Raw genomic sequence first — 13,808 nt, forward strand, 5'->3', positions numbered from 1 at the left:
TTTTTTTTTTTTTTTGTATTTTAGGGAAGGGTCTACACAGATCGGACTCATAGTGATCTGCCTGTTTATAGCCTCCCAAGAGCTGGGATTACAGGTGCATGACACCATGCCCAGTTTCAATTGCCATCTCAGTGCACCCGGGGGGTGGGGCTGGGGCTGGGGCCGGCACTGGCACCGAAGGCCTGGGGATCGAACCCTTGGCCCCTGTGCCTGCTTGCAGGCCGTTTAATCAGCTGAGCTATTTGGCCAGCCCTGAGATTATCATTTTTAAAAACTGGAAAGCAGATCTATCCTAGGAATGGATATGGGGCACATTATATATAAGGAGGTATCTCTGAAAGTATGAATAGCTAAACAAAGTTTTTAGAACAAAGAGTAGGTAATAGGATAAATGTCTTAGTGGAATGCAGGGGTGTGGATCAGCGGGACAGGGTTTATAGTTCCACAAGTGAAAAGAGAGGAAGGGAGAGAAAAACTAAGTAAGGTAAAAGTGTAGTTACCCAAGTCAAAGTATTTCATGAATTTTATCAATTTGTTATATGTTAGCAATAAAAATTTAGAAATGCAAGAAGTTGCTTTGTCAGTTTTCGGAGCAAAATCTTGAGGACCCTATCAGCAAAAATGGGGGAAAAATAATAGAAAGAGGGCTCTTGTGATGAATACAAATTCATTAACAGTAATGAGGAATCTTTTATAGAAAATTTTAAAAAAAAAAAAAGGATCCAAGGGCCAAGGAGGTAGTTCAGTGGCATAAATGCCTACCTAGAAGTATAATGTCCTAAATTTGATCCCCAGTATCAAAAAATGAAAAACAAAAAAGGATCTAAGAAAGCAATTTTATGGAAAAACAGTAGCTGGTGATTTTGTAAGTGTGTTTCTCTAACAGCACACCCTTAAATTTCCCCATTCACTTTGTAAAGCAGGTACCGAGATACTCAATTTCACAGATGAGAAAACCAAGGCTCAAAGGAACCGAGTAATTTGCCTGAAATCCTCCAGGAAAGAAGTAGCAGGACCAAAATTTAAAACTGAATTTATTGATAATTAAGGTAGTGATCGTGTCACTAAATAAAATCCACAGAACTCTGAGAAAACCCAGAAGGTACTGAGCTGAGGTCAGTGGGCTCCTCTTTTCAAGCTGTGCTCAAGGAATAAAACATTTCAGGGTATAGGGCCGGCCAGATAGCTCAGCAGGCTAAACGCCTGCTTAGGCAGAGCACAGCAGCTGGGGTTCTATCCCTGGCCTGCCCTACAGGCCCTGGCCCCTGGGCACGCTGCGACAGCGATTGAGACTGAGCCTGGCGGTGTGCGCCTTTAATTCCAGCACTTGGGAGGCTGAAAACAGGAGGATCACTCCTAGTCTGATCTATGTAGTAAGACCTCATAGACCCTGCACTAAGTACAAACAACAAAACAAACAAAATTTCAGGGTATGACGTGGTGTTCGTTTTGTGAAGTCAGATTCGGAATTCTGTGAGCTCTTTTCTCTTTGCTTTCATGTTTGTCTTCTGTTATCAGCGAATGTCAGCATTTTCTTTTAAGTATGAAATATGTTACCTGTTACTAAACTGGGAAACTTCAAATGGTTTTATTTATTTATTTTTGTATTTTAGGGAAGGGTCTACAGGGTGTTCAGGGTCTCACTACTAGTTGGACTCGTAGTGATCTGCTTGTTTACAGCCTCCCAAGAGCTGGGATTACAGGCACGCACCACCACGCCCAGTCTCAATCGCAGTCTCAGGGCGCTCTGGGGGCGGGGCCAGCACGGCAGGCCCAGGGAATCAAACCCCCAGCCCCTGCGCCTGCTTGTAGGCGCTTGAATCCACTGAGCTATTTGGCTGGCCCTCGAATGGTTTTATATGCTTGCACTGACTATAAAGTCCATGCTGGAAATCCCCGCAGGGACTTAACCATGAACACCCATCCGAGATTCCCCACGCTGTAGGCACAGAGCCTCCCCAGACCAGTGCTTGAAAAGCAGGGACACCAGGCTCCTATCTTGTGCAAGTGCTGTGCGGTGCAGTGTGGTGCGTTGCTGCGCTGGGCAGGGTGGGGCGGTGCAGTGCTTTGTGATGCTGGGCTGTGGGGATTGGATGGACACACTGTCTTAAAATAATTTTTTTCTTTATTGCAGCAACTTACGAAGTTGAAATTGAAGAGCTCCCAAAGGTATTATTTTTTTCTCTCCATACCAGTGTGAGCCAGAACCAGGGTTTGCTGTGAAGTACTTTTGCTCTGAGCAAGGAACAGCCTTTGCTCTGTTTCCCCCTGCATGAGACCCCCATGTTGATTCTGAATCCTGTGCCCCATGATGTCAGATCCAGAGGGCAGGTGGTGAAATGTAGACCGTCTGATGAATCCATCCCTCTCCACGGCAGCCAGTGCCCGCTGGCCTGTAGTAGTTATCCCTTCTGCAGGGGACAGTCCTGTGGCACAATCCACATTGGTAGATCTTGTGCTTGCCAGAAAATGACCTGAGCCCTGAAGGCCCACTTCCCAGGCTGCTGCCGAGTGTGGAGCCCAGTGTTTCCTGAGTTAGCGTAGCAGTTTGCTTGGGCCTACTGCTGGCTTGACCCCAGCACCTGACTCTGCAGTCCCAGCTCCCCATTCCCTTACTTGGAAGAGGGAGGCCACCCAGGGCCCTTGTGGGGATAATGGCAAGGTGACCGTGAAGTGGACGCAGGCAAATGTCCTGCCTGGGTGGGCCCGGGAGGAGCATCTCACTTCTCTGAGCTGCAGTGCGTCCTCTGTGCAGTGGGAACTTCTTCATGGGGACAAGAACCATCAGTCTCGGGCCTCTGTCTGCAGCAGTAGATGCTTAATAAATAAGGGGCCCTGCTCTGATTTGCCTCTAGTTGTCCTCCCAAAGGCTCATGCAGTATGGGGCTGCAGGCTTCTAGAGGTTGTCATTCATGATCCAGTGTTGGGATTACGGCTGTCAGGGCTACACCCACCGTGGGCAGGGTGCCTGAATGCAATATAAGGAAGGGGGAGGGGCTTGCTCTCAGCAGCTGTCACCACTGCTCCTCCTTCCTGCTCTCACTGTTTTGCTGTTTTCTGCCACCATGAATGGCTGTCCTCTGCCATGGGCCATTCTGCCTTGAAGCCAGCTCAGTGTGGACTGAAATCTCCACAAACTGTGAGCTAAATGAAACTGTCCTTCCTTAATTTGGGGTGTTGGGTATTTTGTCCCAGCAACCTGAGAAAAGTAACCAAGACAGGGCCAGTACTGACTCTGTGGAATTGCTGGGAAAGTGGAATTGCTGGGGCCAGTGAGATAGCTTAGCGGTCTAAAGCATCTGCTTAGGCAAAGTACAGAGACTATGGTTCAATCCCCGGCACCACATGCCACACCAGCCCCAACCCTAGGGTGGGTTGAGCCGGTAATAAAAAATAAAGTGTAGGCTCTGAGTGTGTGGTTCACAATAGACCCTTGCCTCGTGTTTCCACAGGGCCCATTAGGGCTCTGCTCTGCTCGCTGGCTCACTCTATCTCTGCTTCAGTTTTCTTACGCTTGCTGTTAAGGACAGGTCATTTGTGCATATACTTTGTAGCAGGAAAAGAATGGTTATTGCTCTTATTAACTGGAATAGAAAAAACCTGCTAAAAGCTTTGCCTCCATAGCAAATTAGCAAATAGTAAACTGATCTATACAAGTGACCTCTCCAGATACCTAGTCTTCTCCCTTTCAAACAAGAAAAAGCATGAAAGGATTTTTGACACTTGAATCTTTTATATTTATTGCTGCATTTTGTAACAGTGTGAGTGGAATCTGATTTTATCCTTTCTAGATAACTTGGAGTATCCCTGCCTGACGGGCTGAGTGGACATGGCTGGCTCTTAGCATATGACCCTAGGCCCTGGTAGGGGCCTCGCTGCCTTCACTCCACCCGCAACACTGGCTTCTGTGATTGCTTTGCTGACAGTTGTCCCCTCTCACTGCCGTGGCCATCTTCGTGTGCTGCAGTGCTTTTCTTCCGGCCCAGGTGCACCCATCCTTGCTGCGTGCAGACCTGAGACCTGGCACCTCCACTCCCATGTTGTAGAGGGGGATGGAGGGCTCGGAGAAGCACCCTGAAGGAACCATGGCAGAGAATCGGGTGGGCCCGTGATACGGGTCCATCGGACCTGTTGTTCTGCCAGGGCTGCATCTCATCGGCTAGAGTTGTTTCCAGTGTGAGCCAGTGCTTGCTGCGTGAAGGCCTGCAGCTCTCCTCCAAGGCCGGCGAGCAGAGGAGCTCCAGGTCCTAGGTTTCATGACATTGTTTTTAATGTTTATTTTGTGTTTTCTTCACAGTGGCTAGCTGCCCCATATTAATGGCATCATCCATGTCACCACCAGACATGTGGAGGCTCAGATGTGATCACGGGGGGGTCATTTCAGTGGAGCAAATCTAGATGGTGTGAGAGCTCGGTTCGGGCCAGAGGGTGCATGGGCAGGAAGGGAGACATCCCAGCAATTTGGCCACTGAAGTGTTGCTCAGGCACCATACTGCCTCGTCCCGCATGTGATGCAAAGTTCTTTATTCTACACACATTCCTAGGAAGGTGTGAACAGAGAAACTTATTTTTCTGAGTGAACCTTGCATCTCCTCGACACACCCTGTACCTTCCAAAATACTTGATGGTTTTCTGACTGCCTCTGGCCCCGAGGCAGCAGTTCACAACGCTTCCTGTGTCCACCCTCTGCCTCAACTAGGAGCTGAGAGCTCACACCTTGCCTGCTGCTCTAGTCTCCTCATGACCTGTAACCAAGCAGCAGAGCCTGATTTGCAGAGGTTATGAAAATCATACCTTTCCTCTTTACTTTCAGCCTTGGAAGAGTTGTCTCCCTCAAGAACTTTGGTGAGTTTTATCTTCCAGGAGGAAAGCATCGCTGGGCAGGGCGGTGCACGCCTGTCCTCACCCCAGCACTCGGAGATGGAGGCAGGAGGGTGGCTGTGAGTTTGAGGCCAGCCTGGGACTCATAAGTGAATTCAGTGCCAGCCTGAACTGCATAGTGAGACAGGAAGGAAAGCGTTGGTCGGGCCGTGACCCTCCCATGGCTGAGCCTCAGCACACCCGCTCGGAGCTGGCCCAGTTTCCTCACCCTGCAGACACTTGGTGCAGAGCAGGTACTCATGGTCCTGCCTGCCTTCCTCTCTGGTCTCACCCTGGCCTGTGCTGGGCTCACTTAGCAAACACTGGCTGGTAAGGCAGAGCGGAGCAATGAAGGCTCAGGCTCTGATACAGCATGGGAGGGCAAGGCATCAGAGGGACAGAGGGCGCATGGGCCTGCTGGGGTGGCAGATCCCAGGAGTAAGATGCTCTACACAGGAAGGGTCTTATTTGTCAGTGATTTAAGATTGAGAATGTGTATCCAAAAATGATTAGCTCATAAAAAAAAGAATTGCTCAAAGAAGACAGTGGGTTTGGATGACTCTCAGAGCTTAGACTCAAGCCAGAGTAGAGGGAAGGAGCAAATGGATGGGGCTAGAAAGAAGGTAGGAGCTTAAAAGATTTTAAGCAGGAATTGATGCTCTGGCATTGATTGGAGCAGTACATTTTCTATACGGCTAATGTGATCCTGATCTCTTAAAAAATGAGAAGGAAAAGATTCCTGAGTAGTAAAAGTCATTTTCATGTCGCTTAGGACCCAGCAGTGCACTAGTCACACTCTAATTTTTACTTTTTCCTTGGCACCGCTTCACATTTTAGCCCTCAAGAAGATAAGTACATGCAGGGAAAAGAGCCGTGTGAACTGGGACATCAGGAATCAGCACAGGAACCACACGCAAGGCATCCAGCCAAGGTACCTGTTTTCCAGGATTCCTGCCCAGCGGGCATAGTTCAGATGTGTGACAGAGTCTGTTTGGGGGGTGACATTTGACATTTCAAGATCAAGTCAAGCAGCTCTCCAGAGAGAGAGAGCCGGAGAATGCAGTGGGTGCTCGGTGTATTACTAGGTCATGAAGTGCAAAACCCTGGAGCTCCAGGCGCCGGCCCTCCCCTGATTCCCCAGGAAGGGGCCCTGAAGCAGGGCTGGAGTAGGAGGAGGTGAGCAGAGCACCTGAGGGCAAGTGCACAGGCAGCCCCGCTCAGCGGCGGTCCACCTGAGTCCATTTTCTGCTGCTCTAATAAAATACACGTCCAGGCATTTCTTAGAGGGTGGAAGTTCATGTGGCCGGGAAGTCCAGGGTAAGCAGGGTGCTGGCCTCTGGGAGGCCTTCTTGCTGTTGTGTAGCTCTGCGGAGGACATCTATACAAAGACAGCAAGCGAGCCAGAGGGGCCTCGTACAGTGGAGTCACTACCTTGGGTCCCCCTGAGGGGCATGACAGAGCAAATCTGCCCCAAGAGGCGCACTCCAAATACCATTAACATACACATTTGGGGACAAAGCTGGGGACACATCCAAATCCTGCACTTGCCCACCGTGGAGTAAGGGGCACCTTACGCTTTGTGTTGTGCTTTAGAAGAGTTTTCTGAGTGAAAATGAGAGTCTATGATTTTTGCTCAGCCTCCATCTCCACTCACATCCCATTCTACCTTGTTCATAATGATAATGAAAAATGTAGCTGGGCACCGTGGCCTACACCTGTAATCCCAGCACTTGGGAGGCTGAGGCAGAAGGATCCTCAAGAGTTTGAGGGCAGCCTGGACTATGTATATGCAAGGCTACCCTGAACTGCATAGTACGAATTGAGAGACAGAGACAGAGAGACAGAGAGAGACAGAGAGAGAGAGAGAGAGAGAGAGAGAGAGAGAGAGAGAGAATATGTAACCATGTCATAAGATACAACATACCATAAAGATGAGATGCACTGTTCTTTCATCAGTGTGAGCTATGTAGACATGTGTGACAACACCTCCAGTTGACACTTTCCCCTGTGGTGTAGTGTAGGACACTACAACAGTACATCCTGCCAGATCTACTGCTGGTGCTGAGGCCTTCTGGATGCTGGATCGAAGTGGTTTCTCTTGTAACCCAAGATGGCTCCAGTGCCACCTGCAGGGCGAGGATGCATTGGGCAGCAGGCTGGTGGGGTGGCCCGCACTAGAGCAGGCCGAGGGCCGGGGTGGGCGAGGCTGGGCGTAGAGAGAGTATCACAGTGCAGCGGCACTCACAGGGTGGAAACGTTGGCCACTAAGAAAGCTGGGAGCCAGAGCCAGGGAGCAGCACTGGGTCAAGACCAGGGGTGTGGCGCTGCAGGTGAGTGCTGATAGTGGACTCTAGGACAGGGTTGATCCAGAGCACATGAGAGGGAAGTAAAGGAACCTGAGGATGCTGGCCTTGAACAAGCAGGTGTGGGCGTTTTCTCATGGCTGGCTAAATGGCAGAAGCCGGGTCTGGGGTCAGGCTACTACTAAAGGGTGGGTCCTTCATAGAGTAGGCTAGAGTTTAGAAATTGCTAGGAGTTGCTCTTTTGTTAGGAGGACATAGTTGGGTGGGGTAGGAGGTGTAGCTGGGGAATGCTCTTTGGGATAAAATACACAATCCACTGCGATTGGAGCTACCTCTGAGGAAGAGTCCTCAGGGCAGCCCCAAGGCACCAGTGCACTACTGCTGAGAGATCACCCCAAAATGGTCACTGTGTTTGGGTACAATACTGTCTTCCTTATTTTACTGTCACTTTCCCCCATTTAAAAATTTCATTCTTGGTTCTGTGAGTGAAAACAATGGCTCTCCTCCGATTCTTCACACACTTTGCCCAGGATCCCACCCGAAGCTCCGGTGCATCATGCTTTGTATCAATCACAGTAGCTTTTCTCACTTTCAAGTATGGCAGCGTGGCCCTCCCTCAGGCCTCCTTTCCTGTGTAAGAGAGTGTCGTTCTCCTTTCATTTGACAGTTGGAGCATATTTAGGTGGCCAGAGGTGGTCTAACTCTTCTCTCTCCACTGCCTTCAAGCCAGTCCACTTAGATCTTTCTGAGACACAAATCTAATCAAGTTTCTCCCCACTTTGCTCACATCACTAAGGGGTAAAGCCCAAACTCCCACCTTGCGCCATGGCCCTCTGTGACCCAGCACCACTCTGTCCTGTTTATGAGCCCGGTCACCGCTGCACCACCCTGGGGAGGCTACTAAAGCTTTCCAAATATCCCCTGCGTGCATACATGTGGATTCACCTGCAGCTCTTCCTTTGTCCCCCCATCAATCTCTGGCCTACATATTTCAGAGCACAGTTCAGTAAATCCTGTTCTGCTTTGGCCCATCTCCCAGCCAGCAGCTCCACCCTCTTGGTCCTGTTTCCACGGCCATAAACAAGACTTCTCTCACTAACGTGCCTCCTGTTGCACTGCAAGCACTATCTGTGGCCTGTGCGCAGGGCGCTGTCCCCACATCACTCCAGATCCACTCCAGAGCTGCGCCTCCCCACCTTTGGGGGGAGGAAGTACAGAGACAACTGAGAGGGAACGTAGGAGTGGTGGGGGGAAGACAACAGTGTCAGGCAGACAGACAGAAAAGGGGAGGAGAGCCCAGCCTCTGGGGTGGCTGGGAACACAGGGTCCCGGGGTCGAGTCCCTCCTCTGTAGGTTGCTCATGGTGAGACCTGAACTGGCTATTTAGCTGTCTGATCTCTACCAAGAGAACTGATAATCTAATGATCTCTCCCTGGCCACGAGTGGTGTCATGAGGAAGTGAGATAAGATGTACAAAGAGCTAGCCTTGCCGTCCCTGTTTCATTGGGGCTTGTGGGCCTGACCCAATGCCAGGTACTCACGTGCCATTTAGAGGCAAATGAAGGACGTGGCATGTGTACAACTTGGAGTCTAGTAAGATAGCTCTAAATAATGAACAATAAATGATTGTTGTCCTTAAGGAATGAATGAATGAATGAATGAATGAATGAATGAATGAATGAAGAACAACTCACATAAAGAAGGAACAGATTGGCTAAGTACCTTCCCTGTTGCATACGTAGGTAGATGTTTATGAGGTAACACCGGAACATCTCCAGATGACCAGCGTCCACAGTGATGGATGGATCATGGCGGCTGCACCACAGGAAACCACGGCTGATAACATGGAAGCAAAGGCTTGGTCTGAGGATGTGAACCTGGCTGGGCCCTCCCAAGACCAGGGTAAGTGCGTCTCTTCCTGGTCCTCTGCCGTTTCCAGACTGTTGTAGGAGTAGGAATGCAGCAGAGATTTCTTGTCGCAAATCCTAACGGCATGTCTGTTGTGCACCAAGTACCTAGCCCCTGTGAGGTAACTTAGAAAGAGCAGTGGAGGAGAGGCGTCCACACTCTTGACACCTCGCAGTTCTGTGAAAGTGACTTCCTAGGCCAGAGCTCACTTCTCCATTTATCAAAAGGCTCATAACATGTGCCTCCTGGGGCTTTCTAAGGGCCAGCTCTGATGGTTGTCACAAACAGGGCACTCGGCAGCCGTTCAGTCTTTTCTGGTTACAATTAGGATCATTCCATCCACATGCTGATAAGAGAATATGGAATCACTCGTTGAATTTGGTTAGGTTATATTTTACCTTCTTGTCAGGCAAGAATCTTGGTTGCAAACAGCAGTAATTCAGCCATAACTCTGTTGAAGCAAGAGATTAAAGAAGGTCTACCTTGCCGGAAGTGTAGCCATGGCTGGATTAAGGACACAGATGAAGCGCCAAGGATTCAGTTTACTTTTGTGCGCTGGCTTTGCTCCTTGTTGCGAGCTCCATTTTCAGGCAGTCTACCCTTGCGGAAGGAGACGGCACCCAGCAGTGACAGGCTTGGAACTCAGGCTCTTGTAGACCTCAGTGGGAAACCAGCACACGTGCTCTTCCCTGCAGTTATAATAAAACCAAAGAGTGGAGTCTCATTGGCTTGGACCGGGCCCTATGCCTCCCCTGAAGTACTTGTTACGTATAAAGACACGGGGCTCTGATTGAGCTGGCCTGAGTCATCTGGAGCCAGAGGTAGAGTCCACTCTATGGCAATGATGTCCCATCAGACTGGGGGGCTTCCAGACGAAACCAAGGCAGCTCCCATTAGGAAAAAAGGTATAATCTGGGTACATAAAGAATGCAGGGGTGCACTGCTGCCCAATAAGCATGGCAAGCCACGGACTTCATACTGTGTGCCAGTTAGAACATGTTACAGTCAGAACAGGCAGAATACATTTCAGTGGTCATCAGATGAACTCAAGGCCTCCTAGTGGGTCTCCTCTGCTGCACCTACCTGTCCCCCACGTACTGGTGGTAGTCTCGGTGTGCTGGCCATGCCAGTGAGTCCATGGGCCCGGTCACTTCGCTTGACCTCTTTCTTCTGTTTGCCAGGCCTTTATGACTGCTTTCTGCCTGCTGGCCTCCTGGTCACCCTGCAGGCTCCATCCCAAACTTCTTGCAAGGCCTGCCTTATCCTCAGTCCTTATTCCTGTCTCCCATCCTGCAGGGACTATGAGGTCTCATGCCCCTGTTCCCGTGACACTGACACGGCCACAGAATGACACATCGCCATATGAGGATCTGAGCAAACATTTCCAAGACCCAGGACCACTCTGTACTAATGCTGTGGCCTTGAGAAATAGATCCATTTTCATGAGCAAGTAGAGATAATACTCACTTCCTAGGGCTGCTCATGGGTGCAAATAAAGCATCTGGTCCACATGGTGGATGCCCATTAGCTCTCTTCACTTCTTTTCTTTTTCTTTTTTTTCTTTTTTCTTTTTTCTTTTTTCTTTTTTTTTTTTTTTTTTTTTTTGTATTTTAGGGAAGGGTCTACTGGGTGTTCAGGGTCTCACTACTAGATCAGACTCCTAATGATTCTTCTGTTTACAGCCTGCCAAGAGCTGGGATTACAGGCATGCACCACCACACCCAGTCTCAATTGTAGTCTCAGTGTGCCCCAGGGGTGGGGCCAGCACAGCAGGCCCTGAGATTGAAACCCTGGCTCCTGTGCCTGCTTGCAGGTGCTTTAATCCACTGAGCTATTTGACTGGCCCTTATTTCCCTTGTTGAAAAACTGTATCATATCTTATGTCCTAGTGTCACAATACCTGACACGCACTACAGAGGAGGAGAGGTTCATTTGGCTCACCTGCCACTTTTAAAGGTTTTAGTCCATAGTCGGCTGGCTCCAAGGCACGGTGCATGGCAGGGGAAAAGTAGCATGGTATGTATGGCAGGGAGGAAGCCAAGAGGAGCCGAGGAAGAAGAGGGATACTATCCCTCCCACGCCACACACACCATGACCCACCTCCTAATGTCACCCCCTGTGGGCTGACCCCAGTGGCACACCCCCATGATCCAGTCACCTCCCAAATGCCCCACCTACAAATACATGAGGTTTGCAGGGCACATTTAGACATACGTCCTGACATCTTCCATTACTACTCACAGTCTGTCTGTTGTGTCCTGGTTCTCCTGTGTACACCTTCACATCAGTAAGTGCTTGCTAGCTTACTGTATGCCTTGAAGCACTTGGCATAATGGAGCTACTGAATACAATTTTATTAAGCAAAGTCATGAAAGAATAGATCAAACTTCAGTTTCTGAGAGCATGGTAGATTAGAATGATTCTCTTAAAACAAGTGAGGGATAAATTCTTCAAGTGTTTGTAAAAGAATTACAAAATGGATACAAAAAGGAAAACATCCCTGGGCCAGGCATCCTGGGAGGTCAGTCCCAAGGCTAGTGTTTCCCCTAAGGATTTTGTGGAGCACGGTGTCCCTAGGCGCCTGCTTGCGTGTGTGGTGTGGGAAGGGTAGGAGGCTTATCGCAGGGCCTGCCAAGCACAGACCGTGACCAGGGGCTCCTGGACCAGCTGGGCCCTGGGTTACTTCACGGTCCATTACTGCAAACAAGTGCCCCGGATATTCAGCATCTAAGGCAGAGGGGCGGGATTCCAGCTCGCAGCTTAGAGGCATCAGCCCACCGTCACTGGGCCTCAGGCCTTCAGACTGTGGTGAGGTAGCAGTCTTGACGGAGAAAATATGCTCCTCCCACGGCAGCTGAGAAGGAAGGAGAGAGGAGGAGAGGCTGGGGCCCACCTTCCCCTTCCAGGACACCCCCAGCAATCGGAAGGCCTGGCACCTAAACCTTCACCACCCCTTTGGCACCAAGGGTTAGACACACGTACCCAAACCCCAGAAGAACCCAGGTCATCACGTCTGCGCTTCAAGAGTGAACACTGCCCTCACCAACCAGAGGGAATTTTCGTCTGCTACCAGCTGAAAGAAAAATTTTGAAAATCCGTTACCATGAATGGATCCTGATGCACTGCTGAAAGCCGCAGTGTCTGTGCGATCCCAAGGCAGTGGAGATGAGTCTGCTGTGGCGTCAGCTCCATGGAGCGCCCGATGGCTGGCAGAGGCAACGCAGACTCGCCCTGCTAGAACCTATTTCTGCCCAAATTTCAAATTATTCCTACAAAATATTTTTTGAAAGATTGCATTTACAGTACAAAATACATAAGGAAATGACTCAGAAAAAAACTAGCAGAACATACACAGTAGAACTGACTGTAAGATATTACAGATATTTAAATGATCAGACATAAAACAATAAATACCATAAATTTAAAATAATATAAAAATATAAACAGATAATAAATATAAAATTTTTGAAGCATAAAATTTATAAATTGATATAAAAATACAATGAATACTAACATGTCCATAAAATTAGATATAGCTGAAGAAGAAACTGGTGAACTAAAAGATCAATCTAGAGAAACTGTCCAGAATTTATTCTGCAGAAGGAGATGATAACGAATAATGAGAAAGGCTAAGAATCATAGAGGTGGGGCTGGGGAGATGGCTCAGTAGAATAAGTGCTTCCCTGGCAACCACAAGGGCCTGAGTTCAGTCCCCAATTCCAGGGTGGGAGGGGGGAAGAAGAATCATAGAGGCTATAATAGTCTTAATGTCAAATCAGACATTAGGTTTTATAAAAGGACAGTAGAAAAAAAATAGGAAAGAGAAAATAGTACGTAACAAGAAAATTCCATGATTATTCAGAGACACAAATATTCAGGAAGCCCGGTGGGGAACACAGTCCGATAGCCTCAGGTCTGTTACCTGGGGCACATGGTTAGGAGCTGTGTGCTCCAAAGGTCTGGGACCGCCCCATGCCCATTCCTGGCCCAGTAACAGCCCTCAGCATCTCTTGGGGCTGTGCTCGGAACCCACAGTTCTCCTCAGCAGGCGCTCCACACTCCTGGCATCTTCCTCTTCCCAAGGTCTTGACCCTACAGCTGTACACATGGCCCTCTGAGAGAATGCAGCAGGTACTCGGAGCCTGTCACACATCATGTGGCCTCTTGGGGGCCTTCCTTTGAAAGCCAGGCAGAAGCCTTCAGGAGCCTGAGCCTCTTACATTCTGCCTTCCAGCACTGGGACTGTGGGGCCTGAGGCCTCTGAGGGCCTGCTTGGCTGAGTACGATGAACTGAATCCTAACAAATCCATTCCCTCAGCAGCGCTCCTGGAGCAAGCAGGGATCCTGGTACCTGTTTTTGCAAGTGAAAGGTTTTATGTTTGTGTACCCTTCATCCTGGAATGGATAGGATCCTGCCGATTTCTGAGGCCCTGTAAGGTATCTTTCTTCTTGTCCCTCTTCAGAGTGCTTGGCTTTGTTTCTTTACGTTTGTTTCATTGAGGGTTGAATCTAGGACTTTAACACCAAGATGCATCCCTGGTCCTTTATTTTGAGACAAGGTTTTGCTCCATTGCAGTGTTGCCCCAGATGGGCCTCAGCTTGTGACCCACCTGCCTCAGCTCTGAGCATGCTGGGATTAAAGATATGTGCCACGGAGCCCAGCTATGGCTTCTTTTCTGTTTTTCAGTGTGTGTTTGCCATAATGATCACGTTCATCCTGGGGATTAGTACCCATCC

The 13,808-nt window shown here is 49.2% G+C and overlaps 1 protein-coding gene across 1 annotated transcript in view; it reads left to right on the forward strand.

The window, feature by feature from the left end:
* Fyb2 (FYN binding protein 2) overlaps window positions 1-13,808 on the forward strand; it is a 122,609-nt gene that overhangs the window by 72,551 nt on the left and 36,250 nt on the right. Inside the window, exons 9-12 of the mRNA XM_023702673.1 lie at window positions 2,135-2,169; window positions 4,814-4,845; window positions 5,698-5,791; window positions 8,906-9,065. Of these exons, the coding sequence (XP_023558441.1) occupies window positions 2,135-2,169; window positions 4,814-4,845; window positions 5,698-5,791; window positions 8,906-9,065 (321 nt within the window). The remainder of the gene's footprint in view (window positions 1-2,134; window positions 2,170-4,813; window positions 4,846-5,697; window positions 5,792-8,905; window positions 9,066-13,808) is intronic.

This window comes from Octodon degus, unplaced genomic scaffold (assembly GCF_000260255.1).
Source record: "Octodon degus isolate 3935 unplaced genomic scaffold, OctDeg1.0 scaffold00156, whole genome shotgun sequence".
Lineage (NCBI taxonomy): Eukaryota > Metazoa > Chordata > Mammalia > Rodentia > Octodontidae > Octodon > Octodon degus.